The 21,383-nt window shown below is 39.4% G+C and overlaps 1 protein-coding gene across 1 annotated transcript; it reads left to right on the top strand.

Annotated features, from left to right (window-relative positions):
* The first annotated feature begins 6,305 nt into the window (after window positions 1–6,305).
* On the top strand, window positions 6,306–13,608 carry zgc:73226 (uncharacterized protein LOC402792 homolog). The gene is made up of 6 exons (XM_051413471.1): window positions 6,306–6,540; window positions 9,956–10,106; window positions 10,349–10,433; window positions 10,974–11,047; window positions 12,005–12,151; window positions 12,843–13,608. Exons 1-6 carry the CDS (start codon window positions 6,498–6,500, stop codon window positions 12,889–12,891), a joined length of 549 nt encoding a protein of 182 aa, XP_051269431.1. The 5' UTR covers window positions 6,306–6,497; the 3' UTR covers window positions 12,892–13,608.
* The last annotated feature ends 7,775 nt before the right edge of the window (window positions 13,609–21,383 follow it).

Raw genomic sequence — 21,383 nt, 5'->3', positions numbered from 1 at the left:
CAGATATCTCCCATATGAGCGGGGGCAGAGCCCGGGAACCGTGACCAGCAGGATAATAGAGACACATGGACAATGGCCCTCTGAAGCAGAGGCAGATCCACAGTCGTCGAAGGTTAAACCGCTCCAGTGTTTTCAGGCCTCTTTAAATTAACATGCGTAAGTGTTTGCAGTTGTGCATGCAAATGAAAAGGCAAAACACCAATCTGTATTAAATTAATCACGTATTCTTGCACAGGTTGTCATCTGTCTGTAGTTCTGAGCATGGGAAACATGTTTTTGTCCAGGCTTACTGCCTAGAACAAATTGATTACTTTTGTTTCCTTTTCACATTGTTTTATGTCGACCCCATCATCACTGTTGTCACCTGAGGCTGGTTAGTAGAAACCACTCTATACAGCAGAGATAGAGATAACGTCTACACCTAAATGCCTTAAGGGCTGAGACATCTCATCTCATTTTATCAGCTCTGATCACTTATCTTGTCCTATCTCCTCTCTCTCTATCAGACTTACATTAACATCCCAGTAAATCTTCTTTTTACATCTCTCAGATGTTCTACTTTTACACTTTCAGACCCCATTTCTGGGAATCGTCATTTGAATGGATTTCAAATACAGTTTCATGGAAAGAGGACAATTACTCCCACAGAATTTACACTAATAGGAGCTGAATGGACAGACCATCCACTGCAATGCTGATACATAATGGGATATAATAGGATATACCTATGGAATATACATATGAATTAAGAGTCAAGCCTTTAAGCTATTAAAATGATCCCATATAATACATTAACAACATTGCATATATTTTCCATACACATATATTTTACATGTGTCAATCTATTATATATTCTACACACTATCCTTACACACAGTGGTGGTAAATATCTATTAGAGTAGTATAAATCAGTAGGGTTTCAGGGGACCTTTAACAAGTTTATTGTTATAACAACGAACCAACTTATCATGTTAATTTAGAGATATGCTAATTTTGTGAAGACAGATAATGTAATATGTTGTTATTGCAAAAAAATGCTTCTTGTTAAAATGTAATAATTTATGTTTAAAATGAAAAATATCTTAAAATTAGACTGATGCTAAATGCTAGACACAGTTAACATCTATAACTGGTGAACATAGTGGATCATTTAGCAGATAAAGAGCCAGATATTTTGGACATTCATCAGGTGGCCAGAAACACAACTCCAAATGAAAAACAATGCTGCTCTGATGTAGTCTGACTACAACACTGATATTGTTGCAGTCAGACCTCGTTGCCCCCAATAGGCTTAAAGAAATAAGTTATTGGCATCTAGCGATGTGGTTGCGAAAGTAAATCAACGTACATTGAAAATTGTATATATAAAACCTGATTGATTTCAGTTCCACAAGCCTGTTCCAAAAATATGGTGATATCTGGGGATTTGTTGCTAAGTAAAACATGCAGCCCCCATAAATCTATAAGATGGATTAATATAAAAACAAATATCGATTGTGCAAACTTATCCAAATAACTCTGGAACAACAGGCCCCAGGATCTGCAGCTGCATTGAAGCAGAGTGACGCATTGGTCGACAGGGTGTTCAGGGTCATGTGCTCCACTGAGAGCTTTGCTGTGAGAGTTGAAAGATGAGTGATATTAGAATCTGTGCATATTTGGAGCAGCATGGTGAAGCAGCAGATGGAGCAGTGCAGGATAATGAAAGGAGGACAGACTCTATGTGGTTTCCAAACAGGAGGTATCTATCGGCTACAGAGAGGACCTTGAGTTTACAGACGACAAAGAGTTTCTGCTGGCAGTGTTTATAGATGGTGTTTAGTTTATTGTCCATTATATTTTGACATTTTTTGAAGCCCTCTACCATCTCAACTGTCCCACTGGTGATTATGGTGGAGCTGTGTGAAGGTCAAGGCATTTTAGGAGAGCTAAAAAGCAGTTTGTTTTTTTATAGTTTCATAGAGACTTTCAGTCACAGACAGTAGCTGTCTGCTCACTGCTTTCTGAGATGAAACAGAAACGATAATGATAATAGGCTATAATAGACTTTTGTTGTTGTTGCATTTCCGAGACAAAATAAAAAATATAAAAAGGGCCTCACTAATGGCTTTTATCAGTTTAAGAACCATGTATTTACTCATCTCATAAATTGCATTTACTGCATGTCATCTCTGACCAGCAAAAAAACAACATGTATCTCTAAATTTGAGGATTTTAAATTTTTGACATCACAATGGGATCTAATCGCTAAACAACTTTTCACATTTCTCATCTTCATTGTGCACATATCAATTAAATATATTTGTTCATTCAAAAATGAAGTCTCTCCTGATTGAAAAGGATTAAGTGTTCCTTTATGGGTTGAGAAAATGTTCCTACTTCTTAAGCTAAATAAACCACAATGGGTTATCTGAAAAACACATTGTCACAAAAAGCTGGTGTTTCTGAGATTATTTTTTTTTTGGAGATATGTTGATAGCACTGTCATTATCACAGTAATATCATTTCATTGGTGTCACTGTACTTGAATAATTGAAAAAAACTGACATGAACATGTTTCTTTTGTCCATGCTAGTGGCTCCATGGAAAGCAATGTCGGCCTGTCGCTTGGTCAGTTACTCAGTCAGTCTGCCACTATGATCCAGACTGATTATCTCAACAGCTGTTGAATAGATTGGCATAAAAATTGCACATTTGGACATTAAGGGTCCTCTTCTGACTCTTCCTCTAGCAGCACAATGAAGTTGACATTTGAGGTTTTGAGTGAAATACCTATTAGATAAATTGGCGTGATTTTTGTTAAGTTTACAGATTTTCATGTTCCTCTCAGGATGAATTACAACAATAAAAACTTTGTGTGATCCTCTGCCATGATCAGGTCAAAAATGTTGTCAAAAGCAAAAGCTAACATGCTAAACTAAGATGGCAACCATGGTGGTAACCTATACCTAAACTACTACTAAAAGTAAGTAGGCTAACTGAATTATACATGTAACCTATAGCAAGGGTTCTCAAACTTTTCCATGTGAAGGCCGGCCAATAAACATTAGTTTATAGGCGGGGGCCCCTCTTTAGCAAAATGACCTTAAAACCTATTGACAATAATTGTGGCAAAAGTAAAAAATAAATAAATAAAATAAACAAAACAAAAAACAGCAACTCCTGAATAAATGTCCTTACTTTTATTAAAGCAATAATTACTACATTTGTATTTAAAATCTTTAATCATTTTATTAGATTCAATAATTTGTCCAAAAACTGTACAGTTAGCACTCACTAGCTAACAAGAGGCCCCTGGCACTGGCCTGTAACGTCATCATGTCAGCATACTTGTGAGCATGTTAGCATAGCTTTTAGCTCAGAGTGCTGCTGTGCTTATAAATACAGTCTCACACATTCTCTTAGCATGGCGGCAAACTCTTAGTCTTGTTATTCTACTAATACACATCCCAGTATATCCCAAGTGTGTATAGGACACAATGTAGCTGTTGCTTTAAGCCTCCCTCTCTCTTTCTTTGGCTTTGTTTTGTCCACATGAATCAGTTACAATCCTCTTGGGGTGAGCCCAGGAACTGTAATTATTATTTATCAAAATAATCCAAAAGCTCCCCACATATAGCCAGTCAGATATTGTTTTCACAATGCCCACAGAACCACCAAAAGAACACCACTAGTTTCACTGGCACCCATTAATCAGCCTCTGTGTCAAACTGGCTACAAAAAGGTGAATTTTAAGCAGATCCTTTAATGTAAACTCAGATCAAGTCATCAATCATAGCCTAATACAAGGTTGTAGTTTAGGGGACGTGCCTAATGGCAAGATCTAACTGTGGCCATTACCTGAAAAGATTTTATTATTTTGTTATCTCAGTTTTGAGCATGATGGATGAACGTGTTGGGCAGTCATTTGCCGGACCTGAGCAGTCTACAGCTGGCATCTCCCTCTTTGATCTGAGCCGGGCCCAGGACATTGTCAAAGATCTTAAGTTCCTTTGATGGATGAGGGAACTTTTCCTGCTTTGTTTCTAGGCCGATTAATGACTTTCTGTGTCTGTCCTCTTGTCTAGAAACAAGGCTGGAGGTCAAAAGAGAAATGCTGCTTGGCAACATAATAAATGGGTGAGAAGATAGACTGTGAAAGTAGAGAGGTTTCTGGCTGCGGCTATGTATCAGAAGGCATTAACAATACATTGCGTCATTCTTAATGCTTGGTCTCCTTGCCTACCTCAAATAAGTCTTGGAAAGTGATTTGTAGAAAAGTTTAGAGGATCTAAAGCTGCCGTAGTTCAATCAGCATGGATCTGTATAACATATGTTTTCATTTTGATGCTGGGAGATGAAATTGCCTCAGGATAGGAGTGCTTCTTGGTAGCTCTCTCCACCAGGTGGTGATGTTGTTCTTAAAGTATCAGGCAAGGTTATATTACAATACACTTTCCAAATGATTCAGAATCATCTGAAATCTGTTTCCATTAAACATCTCATTTGACCTTCCTTTTTTTTGTGTTCCATAAATTGTTAACTATTAGAAAGGAAAGGGGTTAAAACATTATGATAATGAGCACTGTTTTTGTGGGTATACTGTGTGCATCCTCCTGCGTTATGTCTCTGTTTGCTCTTGGCTACATGAATGAAATCCAGCACTGAGTCTGTGCACTGCTGATGTCACTGATGCCAAGCGTCTTAAAGGAATGTCACAGAAATAGATGAATCATTGGCCACAGGGCGCATTCGATACAGATAGAAACAGAAAAATCTGAAACACATTCTTGATCTAATTCATTTAAAAAAAAAAAAAAGTTTAAATATAGCACTGAGGTCTCACATGTTCTCCAGGTATATGGTGCTGATAAAGTGATGATGTAGCAACCATGAACATCCTGATCTGCTTTGGTCCATTTCATTTGATGTTTTAAAGGCACACATCAAAGGCTCTCCAGCCAGCTTGCCAAAGATTAAAAAGGGGAGTGCTTATTTCAAAAAAATTTCTAGATATTGCCAATAACCTTGAACTAATTTCATTAAAGGAAGCATTGCTGTTTCTAATATATAACAGATGAAGTAATCTGGCTTTAGAGCAGACAATTTAGAATTATACTGCAACTGTTTGTTTTTAAATATTTTTTGCTTAAAAACACAAAAAGTTGAAAACAGCCAACAAAAAAATGTCTCGCGTTTCTAGAGTTAGTTCACTGCACTTCTAGAATTAAGGCTAAAGGACTAAATATTCAGAGTTTTGCACTTTTTTTCCCCTCACAGCTCTGACTGGACTTTGTTGATTTTTGTTCAGAGAAACAGTAAAATGTAATCATAAAACAGAAATAACATTTCAGTTTGTTTGTACATATAATCAGAATCTATGCAATATCACGTTGCAAGACAAACATACTGTGATGAGGTAATCTGTGGGATATATGTTCAGGGCTGTGGTTGTTATTGAGGTCATGTCCAGTATTCCTTTCTGGGAATTTGTGAGTTATTGATCGAAGAGTTGCTTTATCAAATGAGTGGAGCTGGTTACACCGTTGTGTTTGTTCCACCTGCAGGACACTTAATTTTTATTATCACCATACAATCATACAACGTATAGTAAAAATGTGTCTTCTGCATTTAACCCATCCTAAGAACTAGGAGCAGTGGGTAGCCACCGGGCGGCATCTGAGGACCAACGCTAGGCCTATAGACTTACCTTATCAGTTCATTTTTATCAGGTCTAACCATCTCTAATGGACCACTAACTTTTAAAATGTATAACTCCAGACTTGATTACTTAGAAAGTTGATGGATTGTCGAGATTTTTTACTGAATAGAAAGGATTAACCACCGTCCAGAAGGATTGTTTCTAAACCTGGAAACCAAAATAACTTATTAGCTATCAGCTACTTCTTATGAACTGTTCAAATGACCTAACTTCATCTCTTTAATTTTGTAATAGCTCCCAATATATGATGTAACATCATCAACAGTGAGCTGAGAGGACATTTTGAGTGTGTGTTATATGTGGGTTACATGGTGTGCATGTAGCTTTTTACCTGTCAAATCTGCATCCTGAAAATATAATATCAGTCAACATTTTATGGATATATGTATCATTCACAGGAGCTCCCTTCGTTCCCTCTACACATGAACTGATGGTTAAGGGACGGTTTTTAGGGCGCACACCCGCTGTTGCCTCATGCACCATGTTGTCGGTGGCTGATTACCTGCTGAGCTTGTTTTGTTTACCTCTTCGCTCCTGACACGTGGGGAGAAAGGGAGGGGGAGGGAGGAGAGGAGAGGAGAGGAGGGAGGAAGGAAGAGGAGGGGAGGGGAGGGGATGGGAGGCGGATTAGCGCAGCGTCGGTGCCCAGTGTCCCTCTTTAGACTACAACAAACACGGGACTGATTGAGAGAAAAGCGCACAGGGAAGAACCCCATTTGCACCTGCTTGTCCTCCTGAGTCAGTGTCAGCATCTCTCCGAGCTTCTCTCTCCATCCAGCACCCCCGGCGTTCAACCATGTCTGTGTCCGGCTCGCAGACACCAGAGGACGGACTCTACGGTGAGTGATGGTGGCACATGGTCTAGGCCTTTGTTGTTGTTGTTTTGTTTTTTTCCCTGTTATGTCATGACATTTATTTATATGCCTCTTTACAGCCATGGCGTAGCTAGTTTTCTGCTCATATACAATGTAAGCTGTGCCCCCTCCTCCATTCATTAGCTCAGTGTGTTTGCAGGTCTGATGTGCAGATATGAAACAGCAGCTGCAGACATATATTAACAGCATGTCAGAGTGAGATCAGGTGTGAGAGGATGCCACAAGAAGGCAGTGCCAGTTTTATAGTTGGCATTGTTGTTGCCACTGACACTGTCATTGTGTAAACGGATTCCCTGACTCACCTGTTTGTATCTCTGTAAGCCAATTAAGCTGTGAAGATTTCCTGACGCTTATAGCTCCACTGTGCTTGTGTGCACATTTCTTGGCACACAGGATGCTGGGAAAAACATGTGGAGCAATGTTATGGTGAGCAGGACACCAAGGGACTGTACAAAAATGATGGACGGTTGAAGCTTATTCTTGATCAAGACAGGGTTATCAATTATATCCTGACCGATAACAGGATTTAAATCAATATTGATGCCGATATTTGGCAGTTTAAACATTAAGAGCCTGATTAGCAAAACATAACAAGTGTGGGTAGTGTTTACCAAGAATTCTACATGAAAAGTTATCAGTCAAGTTTCCAACCAAATGTAGCTGGCGCATCGAGATAAACAGTTTGTGGCGTTAATTTTCCAGTTGGGTGCCTTTGAAGAAAAACATGTGGTTTCAGGTATTAATGCGAGGAACATTACAGTCTCCTTATCGTATCTTCAATGGAAGCTGAAGCGACATTTACTTCATATTTCACGTTTCACAGCTTTTTTTCTTTGCACTTTGTCTATCTATTTGTCTATGCTAACTTTTAAACTTCAACCAAACTTTAAAAATGTATATATTTATGTTTGGTTGGTCAGTTTTTCCACTTAAATTCAAAATAAAACTCTATGAACCCATTAATCAGGATTTAATCTTTACCAAACATGTGAAGCACTGACCCGGTAGTGCTTTGACCCTTGGGGTTTAACCAGCTTTTCTTCAGGGGAACACAGTAGTTTCTCAAAGGAACGTAAATGTATTTGTATTCTTATCCCTCACTTCGTAAGGTTTTCTTTATGCCCAAATTGATAAGTGCATTAAAATAGAGGGATGAAATTATAGATTCCTATCTTCATATTTTTCATATAACAAAAAGCACCTTTGGGATCCATAAATATTTTGATGTAACTACTTTATGTCAGTAAATCTCACAATAAAAAAGGCCAAATAAAATACAAATCTAATGCAAGAGGAAAGTAAAGACCACTCCACCTTTCCCAAAACAATAAGATTACCCTCCCTACAGTCCCTAAAAACTGAAAGCAGACCTTCATATCCCAGCAAATCAAAAATTAGTTTGTTGTGCTGCAGTTCATTGAGTCTTTAAGCATCCAGCTCTTGTCCACATTACATAAAGCTGCTCTGGCAGTGGCACAGATGAATTTGTACAGGATTGCACCATAGAAACTGATTTGGTGCCGCAGAATGGCGACAGATAGATAAGTCAGAAAACAAGGCAGTTGTTATGTCATAACTCCCCGCTGTAGAAAAATAACTAGGGCAATGGCACAGTTTCCCAGCTCTGTCCTCCCTCCCTCCCTCCCTCCAGCTCTGTGCCCACTCATATCTCTACCCCCTCTGCTGCTGTTTGTGTGATTGCACCGTGTCATAAACCCGGGTAAAGTGAAGATTAGAGAGATCACATGAGAGGGAAGGATACTTTGGTAGGCAGATGAGGTGTTGATATTTTGGAAATGCTGCCTATGTCACAGAGGGATACAGACAGCATGACAAGAGAGAAACAAGGGGAGGAAGGGAGAGGGTGAATGGCTAATCTCTAACAGAAATAAGATCTTACATAAACAAGCATGCTGTCAGCCTGACTTAGCCCTGCCCTACTGTTTGGCTGTGGGTGTGTGCATGCCATACACAACAGTGTGCATGTGTAAATCTCTTCCTGCTCATGTACCCAATGAACCTGTGCATCCATTCATTCATATTTCAGTGTGTATGTGTGTGAGTCCAGAATTCATTGATGGAGAGAAACAGACTCTGGCTTTCATTGTTTGTAGGTTTTTGTACATGTGTTTAACACAGTACAGTCTAGCTGGAAGTCCATCCTGCATTCACTGTCTCTCAGGTCATCTAATGTCAGGACATCTGTGGTGCTGCTTACAAGTCGCCATATGTCAGCGCACAACAATACACACCTGTCCACTCTCCGTCTACCAGAGAAGCAGCAATTTGATATATAGAAACCATTTCCAACACAATGTGAAAAGCTGAATATCGTTGGATTGTGGGGAAAAAAAGACATTTGATGACATCACCTTGGTCTTTGGGCAACAATGATCAACATTTTTCACAATTTTCTGACATTTTAGGGATAAAATAACTAATCAGTCAATCAAAAGACTGATTAAAGGACCAGGGTGTAGGATTTAGTGTTATCTAGCTGTGAAATTGCAGATTGCAATCCACTGAACACCACTTATTCCATTGCTGCAAATCGATCCCCCTAAATGTTACACACTGGACCTGATGATGAAAATAATGATTAGTTGCAGTCCTACTGTCCACTAAAATAAAGTAAAGTAAGGTTGCCTGCATGCATCACTCTGAGCCTCAGGTTAATGAGTTAGATGGCTAAAATAAAAAAACAATACAAATTAGTTGGCACCAATTATTTGGAATATATAAAGTAAACATTTTAAGACTCAATTCATTTGAATTGCATATAATGCAGAAACCGAACTCACACAAAAAGAAAGCAGGAGTGTGTGTGTTTGTGTGTGTGTGTGTGTGTGTGTGTGTGTGTGTGTGTGTGTGTGTGTGTGTGTGTTCAACTGGAGAATAGACAGAAAATATACATGGAGAAGATATTGTGGAGTTAGATTCATCACCAAGATTTTTTTTTTTATTCTTTATAGTTAATAAGTTAATTATTATTATTAATCTTTACACATACGAAATAAAAACTTTATTAACTGATTTTGTTCTTGTCAGAATCATTAATACAGACAACAGAGTTTTGTAAACAAATAACATTTGATCACATCTGCATGAAACAATTTAGCAGATTTTTATTTTATGAATCCCTGGAACTTAGCATAATTTGATACCCACTGCCAGATCTACTCTCAACGGAGTATGCAGTGATAGAAAATTACAAAAAAGTGCTCTATAGACTTAACTCAATGTAAACACTATAGATTTGTTTACTTTCCTCACCAGGACTCCCTTCTGGCTCATTACAGGAACATATGTGCATGGAGCCCTACTGTTTTCTGCCTGAGCATCATTACAAACCCTGCTGCTTGTATTGTTTCCTCATCAGGCTCCTGGGTTGAGCTGGAGGAGCTGATCGCAGCCGTGAGCCGCAGGGAGAGTCTGACAGGGCCGGAGGACAGCATCTCCTCCGCCCTGCAGGGGGAGCTGGAGAGGATCCTTCTGGAGGCACAGCTGGAGTGTGAGAGGAGTAAAGACAGGTAATGGTGCAGTCTGTAGGTGCAGATTATTTTGATTTGTTTTGTTTGGGGTTTTGGGAGGTTGAGCTGCACAGCGAGGTGTAAAATAATTTGCACAGTAATGAGTTTCAATCTTTGTTCCGTTTTCACAATATGTGTTTATTTTATCCGTATTTGTTTGCTTAAACAGAATTATTAAATTGCAGTCTGTCCGTATATTGATGCAAAAACCCACATTGTAAATGTCTGTTTGTTTTCCGCAGTTCTCCACAGGTGGGCAGTCCACAGCAGTCTACTGGTTCCCCAAGACCCACTAGTGAGCAGGACAGTGACTGTGTCACCATACAGGTATTCATTTTCAGATATTTAATTTTGTTGTAAAAAATATCATACTGGTGGTTTAAGCCCATTAACACATACAGTACTCTTTCATTACATTTTATTTACGGAGAATATTTTTATACTGATTTACAACCTTCCAGCCACTCATTTCCATATATTTCATTAAACTTGCATAAACATGCAACTTGCTTAAGAAAGGTTATTTCATGGAACACTGTATAATTTATAACATTTATAAAGTTAGGCATTTATTTGTCAGAATCTTAAAAATTCATTGGTGGTACACAACCTAACATCCAGTCCAACTTAAACAAGTTGTTTGAACTGTCTTTGAAAAGTTGCTTCTTGCTAAATAGTATGTTTTTTGAGATTTCCCCCCAAAGATTCCCCCGAAGACTCATGTATCAGTATCAGCAATGTTCATGTGCTGAGGTTGCTCAGGTCAACGCCACTTTCTTTGTTCTAAATTGTCCATTCTGTGTCCACTCTTCTTCCTCTCCTTTTTCTACACATCATCAAAACACTTACATACACTGTATGTTGCAGGAGGACGGTGAGCGGCGAGGGGACACTGACTGGGTGTGGGATTGGTCCAGTAGACCTGAAAATATGCCACCAAAGTAAGCCCAGCTCCTTTAAAGTCATTAACTGCATTTTATTGTATGTTTATTTATGTTTCCTGTGATATTTTACTACATCCATAATGTATTACAGTACTTGCAAAGATGTAAATTTTTAAAGGAATATAAGAAGTTAGACGAGAAGATCGATATCACTCATATGTCTGTGCATTAAAAATGGAGCAGGAGGCGATTAGCTTAGCTTAGCATAAAACGGAAAGCAGGGGGAAACAGCTAGCCAAGCTATCTCTAAAGTTCAAAACTCTGCCTAACAGCACCTCGAAAGCTCACTGATGAACATGTTATATCCAGTTTGTAATCCGTACACAAACAGAAATATAAAAACAACAATTTGTGGTTTTGTGGGAAGTTACTTGCTGTAAATATTTCCTGGTGCAGTGAGTCACTGTGAGGTTGCCTGACATACAGAGGAGACTTGTTTGTGAAGAAATAGTTACCCCACAATACTCACTCTAAACAAATGTATTAATAAGTAATTAACCAAACACCCACTATTATTGTTTTTGGCACTAGTTGAAAAATCAGGCCTGTTTTACTCGCAAAACAAACTCCATATAAAATTGGGATTGTATGGTGTGTCTCTTCAGTTCGACTTTGACAGCAGGTTCCGAAGCTGTGTTTTAAATTTTGTTTATACCTTTGAGAGTTGAGAAACACATGAATCACCCTCGGTTTTATTTACACTGCCACACTTGACATTTAATCTTCTGCAATACAATAAGTCTGTTTGACAGGTAGTAGCTCTTAATGGTCTCAGACTCTCAGTGCTTCGCTACCTTTCTTACATTCTCGGTTTTCTCTCTTGTGTTCTCATTATCTCTGTTTATTTATATATATATATATATATATATATATATATATATTTCTTTTACCTTTCTATCTCCCCTCTCCGTGCATCTCTTATCTCTGGGTCCTCATCCTCCTCTTTCTCTGCAGGGAGTTTGTGTTTCAGCACCCGAAGCAGCAGGGCTCCCTCAGCGTTAGGAAGACAGAGGTGATGAAGAGAGGAATTTTCTCCTCTGATGTTCTCCTCATCCTTGGTCCCTCACTGCTGGCTTCACACCTGCTCACACTTGGAGTCGGGTGAGACACACAGACACACACACAGACGGAATTTTTAACATTTTATGCAAATGCATTACAGCACTGCAACAACTGACAGCCCCACCTTCCTTAATTACTGTTGCTACGCCTGTCAAGCTTTTGGTTCTCACATGGTACATAAGCACAATGAAAACGGTGGCAGAATAACTATTTGAAATTCTTAGTCATTTATGAAAAAATAAGTCTTAGATTTCATACAGAGATAGACAAAAGAAGCTACTCATTTCTAGCTGAAAACTGTCAGTTTTCCCAGTTGAAATGACAGTTGAAATTTGATCAACTATAGCTAGCTATCTAATTAACACGCTCCACGAGTTGGTTGAAAACACTGTCTCTGACTGGATGTTTAATGTTTCCAAATGAATTGTTTTTAGACAAAAAACCCATAAAAAAGTCCTTTAATATGTGTAAACGTCCTCAAATTCTAACAAATGCTAACAATTGCGGGTTATGTTAGAGCAGAGAAACACTTTTCCTCTCGGTTTGGGAAAATGCTAAAAGAAGACGCCAACCTCCAAACCTCCAAAAACCACTTAAACATGTTGAGAAATCCAAAGCTTGATAGGCCTGGTGAAGCTAGTTACAGTTGCTAAGCTATGATTGGACAGCTGCTGTTTGGGGGAGGAGTTTAGCGAATGGGCAATAATCAATTACTGCTTTCTCGTTTCAGGATCTACATAGGAAAGCGATTGGCCGCTTCTACAACTAGCACGCTGTGACGTCGGCTGTATCCCAGTGACCCCATTCGCTAACAGTCTGGCCAATAAGGTCACAGTCCGCCCTATCTACCGCACTAATTTGCCTCCTTCCTTCTTCGTCACGGGGCAACCTTAGGACCCTACCTGTCTGTACCTTTGTCTCTCTGTTCATCTGTACATATGTCTAACCCGCAGCACACTGCCAGCCTCTCTGTCAGTCTGTGCGTGTTGTAGGGCCCGGGGAGCGGATGGATGCCGACCAATGAGTCAGACTGAGGTCACTTTTACTCTCCTGGAGAGTAACACTGATCTCAACCAGCTAAAGCATAATCAGAGAGGAGAGATTGCCCAGATAAAAGAGAATGGAGAGAAATGGAGAGTTTTACCCAGCTAGAACAATAAATCCCTTTGATAGGAGGAGATGAAAACGGTTCGTTGGGAACAGTGTGTTTGGACAAAATGAGAAAGATAATATGTGGTAGCCTTTTGCCCAACCTTTTGAAAAATGTAAATGTCTGTCATTTGTCAAAAGTAATGACCCTCTGTAAGACTGAGCTGCTAAAAGTGGTTGTTGGGGTTTTTCTGCCCTGATGGTTTATCTATGTAGAGAGTTTTAGTTGGCTGAGTGAATGTAGGAGTGGCTCTGGTTGTGCTTTTTGTCCCTTAAACCAATTAAATATTTGACCTCCGACAAAGACAATCATGATCCCATTAAACTTCACTCCTCAAAACCTTAAAGTGCCTCTCGGGTCTTTTATTCTTCTCTTCCAGTCTCACCTTGGCTCTGTTTGTTGTGCACATGTTCATCTTGTTTAATAAATGCAGAGAAAGCACAAAGATTTGCTGAAGTAAGCTTGGGCCAGTTACTTATACTGTAGGTGTACAACATATTTTTAATTTTGGGCTATGGATGTCTGGAGATTATTTGTAGGCATTCACAGAAAACTCAAAGGAAAGACAACCTACTGTGTTGTTAACGACCTGCAAACCACAGCATCTGTTTAGAATTTATTCCCTTTGCCATATGAGGTAAATCACTGCAAATCACTCTGTTGATTTATCCTGATAAGCTCTTTCGTGTGTGTTTCACTACTGATGTTTTTTTGTACCCCACCAGTGCTGACTCTTCCTCTTGTCTAACCGAGCTCTTGCAGAAATGTTATGACATCACACCAGCCTGTCTCTTTCCATCTGCCTTTGTCGTTCCTTACCTCACATAAGTCTTTCTTTTCTCTCTTTTTTTTTTTTTTTTTTTTTAAACAAGCTGCTGCTTTGACCAGTCAAGGATTTGACATTTTATTGCTTTCCCATAAACCAGGAGCCCGTTTCCTCTTAACATCTCATGAAAATAGCTGGGCTGGATTGTGAATGGAGGGCCTGAGAAGCACACTGGGGTTTTTCTGTGCTGCCGTGAACGTAAACGTGCCCATTTGTTGTCCGGCCTGACCGAGCCCAATGAGTTTATCAGCCATTAGCGGTGTGTTTGATGTGAGGGGTCCTGCTGAGCTTGTTAAGCCACTTCTAGACACACCAAGCTGACGATGCAACAACAAGCCTGTCTTGGCAGAGCACAAAAGCACCTGGTTTCCATTCACACATCCTCACGTAACACACCCGCATGCACACGTGCAACCTATGCCTAGTTACTAGTGCGTGTTTTGGCATCACTTGTACACAACAAGGAACAAAAGGAAGTACTTTGTCGGTAGGAAATGTCCACTCATCATCCTTCACTGCAATGTTGCAATTAAAGTTGCAGTAAAATGGTTCAGTTCTGGTGCGTCACAACTGCTGTCCTATTTTCCTGGTTTCAACTGGAAATAATAACATTGTACTCACCTAAAAAAGATGAACGAGGAAAGAAAAATGAGCAGACAATCATACAGGTTATACAGGAGAAAGGCGAATATTTAAATAACTACCCAAATTTTCCGTTTTTAACATCCATGATAGTTTACATGGTTCAACTTTGACCTACTGTATTTACTGCAGTTGTGTGTTTTATGTGCAGTGCCAGATTATTATCAACTTTAATAAAAAGGTTTTTAGATCAATTTAATAGACTTTTTTTTCACAGCAGCCATAGTAGGGTAAACACAATGATACTAATTGAGGTTCTGTTTCATTTAGGCCAAACAGAGTCAGGATGCTGCTAGTGTGCATGTTGGAAATTGATTAGTATCATCAGTAACAGTTGTGTTTACCCTTCTATTTCCTATTTCATGACAAAATGGCTGCTGTTAAAAAGGTCTTTTGTTGATGACAAGACTAAAATTAAACAACTTTAAAACTAAAAATATGATTAAATACAATTTTCTTTTAGCAAATACAAACTATAACAACAATGTAAAAGACAGATGAGAATTGTTGGGTCTCTGTAAATTATTAATAAGGAGTCTAGACCTCCACATGAAAAGTGTCCTGAGGTTATAATTTGGCGCTATACAAAAAAAATTGAACTGAAATGAAGTTGAATAGATGAGTGGACAAATTAGCTAAGTACTGTGTTAATGCAGTCTTATTCAACAACAAAAATGGATTTAGCTGCTTGACATTTTCACTAATCACTAAGAGCGTTGTGCATTACAGAATTACTGGTTCTGAGACTCCACAGTCCGACTGAAAATTAAAGAAGAAACAGCAACAAAACAGTTGCAACCATTAAAACAAACAGGCCACAGACACTTATTATATAGTTAGTGAATGTTCCTTTTTACAGCCCCCACCAGTAAGCATGGTAACTGTACACAAGGCTTTTGCTAACTTAAACCAACAACAATTGATGGACTAAAATGTGATTAAAATGAATACATTTTCATCAAAAAATAAAACAAAATCAAAATGATCTGACTGAACTTTTGGCTTGTTCACAACTTGTCCAATTCTTTCTAACCCCGTCAGATGACACTATAGCTTTGTTGAGTGTTCCCAGGTCTCAGCAGAGTACAGTTTTATCATTACCAAAATAAATTATAGTGGAAGCTATGAAAACAGACCAGAATTATTCTTTAAAATGAGAATTTCTGCCTGTGGATTGTCCCAGATCCCCCCCAAAAAACCATTTATCCTCAGCTTGGGGCAAACAGGCAGTCACAGGTGGGACAGGCTGTTATAAATCACCATGTTCTCACACAGTTTTTATCGCCTGTTGTTGTGAACTTTTGTGACTTCTTCATAGCAGGGGACTGTGTTAAGATCTTTCGACCCTATAATATCCTCTCTGAAAGTGGGCACCATTACTACAGCCACATAAATGCCACAGTGATTTTTCCAAGCATAAAGTTGAAATACCTTTCAGAAACATGTGATAAACGGGGGTCTGAGCATTTGGTGTTACGAAGAAGATCTAAATCCTATCCTCATGCTTTGTCTCTTGTAGCAGTTGAAGGTGGAGGAGACTGAGACTGAGGCAGAATATGGAAGAAATCTATTCATTTCCTGGACTTCACTTTAGAGAATGGACATCTGTCTCTCTGGGAAATGCATTATCTTCCTGCTCCTATACTACTAGACAGGAAATAGAGAGTCTAGTTTCAAAGACTTTGGATGTAACAAAGAAATTCTGTTAAATTGGCACAGAATCAGTACCTTAACATTCAAACAAGGTCACTAATTTGTGCCTCCGTCTCATGTAACTTCACTTTACCACATGTGGCCCACTTCCCCCTCATGAACCACTTATTACAAGGAATAGTAGATTATAAGTCCACAGAATGACGTACCCACACCCACTCAAATATCAGACACATAACACACAGCTTTCCAAACCAGTGCACTCCTACACGAGTGAAAAAACTTTTTTGTTCTTATTCTGTGGGCTTAAATTGTTACCCTCATGCACAATATATACATTAATCCTCAAAATTTGATTTGGTTCGATCAATACAGTCTGTACGGAGAGATCAGTGTGTCTCTTCAGACGTGATTTGACTTTCAGTACTCACAATGAACATTTTCAGACAGAGATTCTTGCATTTTTCATACTTTCTGTCACTGTTGAGAAAAACAGTAGTTTAAACAAATGACCCAGTGTGCTCTCTCCCTATGTGCTGTTTCCCACCGTATGGCAGACCTTTCTAGCCCAGACATGTTTGGTCTCAATGTGCCAGAACTTTGAAGGATTAATGAGAGCACCTGGAATAAGACTCAATGGAGCACAATGCAGCGCTGTTTGTACTGTGTAAACAAGCTGCTCAGTATAGTGTAGGTGTGTTTTGTTCTCATATCCTGAAGCAGTTGTATGATACATAGCTTGCTACGAAGAACCCTTTATGAACATGTTGAGTGGAGTAAAATGGGACATCTAAGTGTCAAGCAGCTTACGAAACCTTTCCGACGTCTGAATCGGGAAGCTGTGTCTGACAATTTCTGTAACTTACCAAAACCAACAATACGACATTCACACCCACTTTTATGCCCTGGCCAGCTGTGTGGAGGTGAGAAAGGAGTTTGGACTCCTTCTAACTCTCTTTTTCTTCTTTACACAACTATTTCTGTCACTCTTCATGAACAAAAACGTCTCTCCCCCCTCTCCATGGCAGCTGGCTATTTAATGTGTTGTGTGTGTGGTCATTTGGAACAACTTAACATAAGGATATTGTATGGTTATTGTACAAAATCAGTCTTTTCTAGCATAACCTGAACTAAAGAATCTATAGTCATGATAGCAGCTCCTTAAAGGACCAGTTTGTAGGATTTCACCCTCCCCTTCCTAGTGCGTGGGAGAAACTACTATGGTGGCCACAAAAAATGCGAAAAATGCTAAGTTTGACGTTATGTTGGCACAATATGAAAAGTTAAGGGACTTCCGAAGTTATCACAATTCATCCTGAGTGGGACAAGGATGTCTGTGGTAAATTTTGTGGACATTCATTCAAAACGCACAAAAACATTCTCATACTAGAGGAAAAGTCAGGCGATCATTAAAATCATTAGGATTCATCCTCTGGGAACCATGAATGTTGGTATAGGATTTCAAAGCAATGAATCCAATAGAGATATTTCAGCCTGGACCAAAGTGGTGATCTGACAATGCCATCCAGAAAGCCATGCTGCTAGTGTGGCCAAAAAAGTAAAAGGAAAGAGAGAAAAATGGGAAAGGTAGCATTGGGAGTGTTGGTGTGAAAGAGAGAGAGAGAGAGAGAGAGAGAGAGAGAGAGAGAGAGAGAGAGAGATTAGAGAGCTGCGTGGCTGATTTGGTGTCACGTATCTACAGTATAAGGTGTGTAGGTGTTGGTGAGACATACATCGAGGTGAAGTGAGTCAGTGAGTGAGTGAGTGTGAACGCATCCAGCGGGTGTGAGTGACTGAAGGAGCAGCTGGATAGTCTGAGATGATCTGAGAGTGAACTCACAGTTTACATATGGCAAAACCATCAACCGCAACTTTCGACCGGCGGCTTTGCGGGAGCCTTCATTCAGTACCCTTGCATAATACTGAGAAATTTAGTGAGACACTGAAACCACATTGTTGTTTTAGAAACGATATGTTCCCTCATCGTACTGAGGCTATTCTGAGAATACCTCTGTCCACCTATCATCAATCTTCTAGCGTAATAGCCATGTTTTTCCAAGAAGGGCGTTCAGGTTTATGTTACAGTGTCCACAACCAAGAGCATTTTGAGTGATTTCACAGAGAGATGTGAAGGCGGGCAATTCGGTCAGGTAAATGGAATTGAAAAAATATAGCAATGGTTTCACCCATTTCCTGTAATTTTCCAAAGTGGGTTTTCTAAGGATAAGAAAAATCTGTTTTTTTTAAATACACATCCAGGCTAATAGTTCACATTCACATTCAACTCAGACAAATATGTATTTATGCATCGATTTAGTTAGAATACCTCAAGGCCAATGACTCAATTGCAATCTTCAATTGTAATGAGCAGTGCCTCATTTCTAAAGATTTTCTTTTCCATATTAGCTCAGAATACATTTTTTGATTAATTTTGGATCTCTAACATTTGATGTATAATTTGTATTCATGCCCTCCATGCTATGTTAGATGATTCCAGGAAACTCGACAGCTTTATCCACCATGAAATACCAATTTGGCTCAAGAGTTTGCAGTCTAAATATGCTGCAGGATGTGGGTCCATTTATTAAGCCTCTGCCTTGAATTCAGAGTTACAGTCTGCCTAATACCAAAAATTCAGGCAATTTAATGCTGTAATTTTGGGTTTGGAGTGACTCCCCTCTACCAGACAGGGTTGCGGTTTTGATAGATGCTGCAGATTTAATGAGGTGTTGGATCAGACCCCTCTGACTTGCTGACTGGCTGCTGTTATGTAACTTCATCAGGTAAGACAGTGCAGAGCTTGTAAGACGTTGCATCCCACAGTGTAATGAGCACTTAAGCACTCAGCGCAGGAGCAAGGAGACTTACGGTCACCACCAGCTGAGGTTTGCTGTGTTGTAAAAGTCTGTGTCCGTTCCTCAAACACAAGGGTACTGATGTAAGTCGTTTTATGAAAGAACATCTTGTGAAGAGGAGCCTTTATGTGGTGAATGTAATTTTCTTTAATACTGTATTTTCATTGACAGCAAAACTTATTTCCCCACAAGGTCAACATCCATAATTCCTTTTCCATTATGCCAGAAAATGTCACATTGAGGAGACAAATTATATAATTAAGTAAATCCTTAGTGCAATATATTGTGTATTTATGTGTAGCAAGAGAATATAATGGTATAGAATAAGTACAGTGGGTAATATGACTATTTTCAATAAGTAAATCATACAAACATTTCTGCACAACATATCATTGACAAATAAATCCAAAGAGCTCGATACATGATCCTATAATAATGCACTAAAAGAAGAAGAATGGAAACCACATGTTTTGATTGTAAAAAAAAATGCTTATAATGGCAAATGTTGAGTTTAGATAAAGAAACTTGGATACCCCCAAAAAATAGCTTGATTTGATGAGAATAAATACAATTAATACAATATTTGTAGGTCATGCATGTTTCTCCTTGTTTCTTCCTTAAATAACAGTAAAACATCTTTCTTTGTTTTACTATTTATGTACCACATGCTTGCTATTACGTGCCTTTAATCATTCTTGTTTCTGACCAGTTTGTCTTGTTTTCTTTTTCGGTTCAAAGGTTTTGAAAAATGCTAATTGTCAGACCTCCCCTGAGAGAACAAACAGCCCTTACTGTCTTTTTATGCTGCATGAAAACTTCAGGTAGTCTGCATATTGTTCATTGGTAACACAGTACATTTTGTTGTCATTTTAATTACAGAAATGCTCTAATCATAAGTGTCTGTTAGCAACTAACCATATAAGGAGAAGCTGAGTGTGAATATCAGAGCCTCGGTCTTCGGTCGTATTGGTATCACAAATAAAAATAGTCAGGAGATGGTGTCAGAGACATTTGGGGTTTGGTTTTATGTCCGAGCCAGCTGCAGCGTTCACTGTCTGACCTCATCAACCGCACCATGATGTGACTCAGCCCAGGTCCTCCAGCAGACTCATGTGGTCTATTGAGCTCTGGACCGCAGCTACAGACCATGCATGGAGGTCTGTGGGGCTTTCTGTGATCCAGTACAAACGCCTGTAAAGGCACATTCTGAAAACCAACCAGAGGGCAGATAAAACTCTGTGTGTCCTGTTGCTGACTGGAGTCCATATCAGTACACAACAAAAAACCGGAGCAGCGGTACACAGATTAACCACAGGGACCACCTGTGGTAGACGTATGGAAACTATGACTCATTTGCTGCTGTTTGTTGCTATAGATACTTGTGTTTATCTTTTCAAGTGGGAACATCGTCTCGCAGCCACTGCGACTTGGCTTTTATTGAATTAGTGAAGGATTCAAACATCATTAATACACATTCAGTATTTGTTCATGCTCAATGGCAGTTGTTGACCCATGGAATAAGGCTTGGTCTTAAAAAGATGCAACAGGCAAAGAGAAAAGGAAAAACAAACATCATTAAGACCTGAGCCTCCTCATCTCTGCCAAATGTGGCAAGTTGCATGGTGCCAGACATGCTGACGACCTGGAGGCCGTGTGAGCCAGCAGCCTGTCTGAAGCTCTGCTGGCCGGTTAACACGGCTTGTTAAGGCGGAGGCTCCAGAGCGCTCATTTCCTGACTTTGCCCATGGATTGGGGGGGGCACATTAGAAAGGTGTCACATCTGATCCCTGGAAGGAAAGTGTAATAATCTTCCTGTGTTTCAGACAGAGTGTGAAAAAAAATACTCAAAATCTGATTGCTGGAGGTGGTACCACATTACAGAAATTCACCCCAAGCATGAACTCAGGAGGCTCAAAATATTCTGGGCTCAGTTTGAGTTGAAACATGATTTCAGTGGCCAAACATGGGTTCCGAGACTGAATTTGAAACTACTCATGTACAGAACATTTGTGTAAGAGCCGGTGGGAATTGGTAGCAGCCAGTAGGAGCCAATGCAAAGAGTTTCCCCAGGTCACTCCTTCTCTGCATGGGGCCGTCTGTGGAGGCTTTTAAAAGCAGGTTCGGGGCCTGATGCTCCTCCCTCAG

The sequence above is a fragment of the Dicentrarchus labrax genome, unplaced genomic scaffold (assembly GCF_905237075.1).
Source record: "Dicentrarchus labrax unplaced genomic scaffold, dlabrax2021, whole genome shotgun sequence".
NCBI lineage: Eukaryota > Metazoa > Chordata > Actinopteri > Moronidae > Dicentrarchus > Dicentrarchus labrax.
The sequence above is the reverse complement of the archived record's forward strand: the minus strand, read 5'-3'. Positions and strand labels throughout refer to the sequence as shown.

Bases quoted from the DNA above. Each gene is read 5' to 3' on its own strand.
- zgc:73226 (XM_051413471.1), top strand. From the start codon at position 6,498: ATGTCTGTGTCCGGCTCGCAGACACCAGAGGACGGACTCTACG. The intron at 6,541-9,955 runs GTGAGTGATGGT...TTTCCTCATCAG, and splicing joins ACCAGAGGACGGACTCTACG to GCTCCTGGGTTGAGCTGGAG. The intron at 10,434-10,973 runs GTATTCATTTTC...TGTATGTTGCAG, and splicing joins GTGACTGTGTCACCATACAG to GAGGACGGTGAGCGGCGAGG.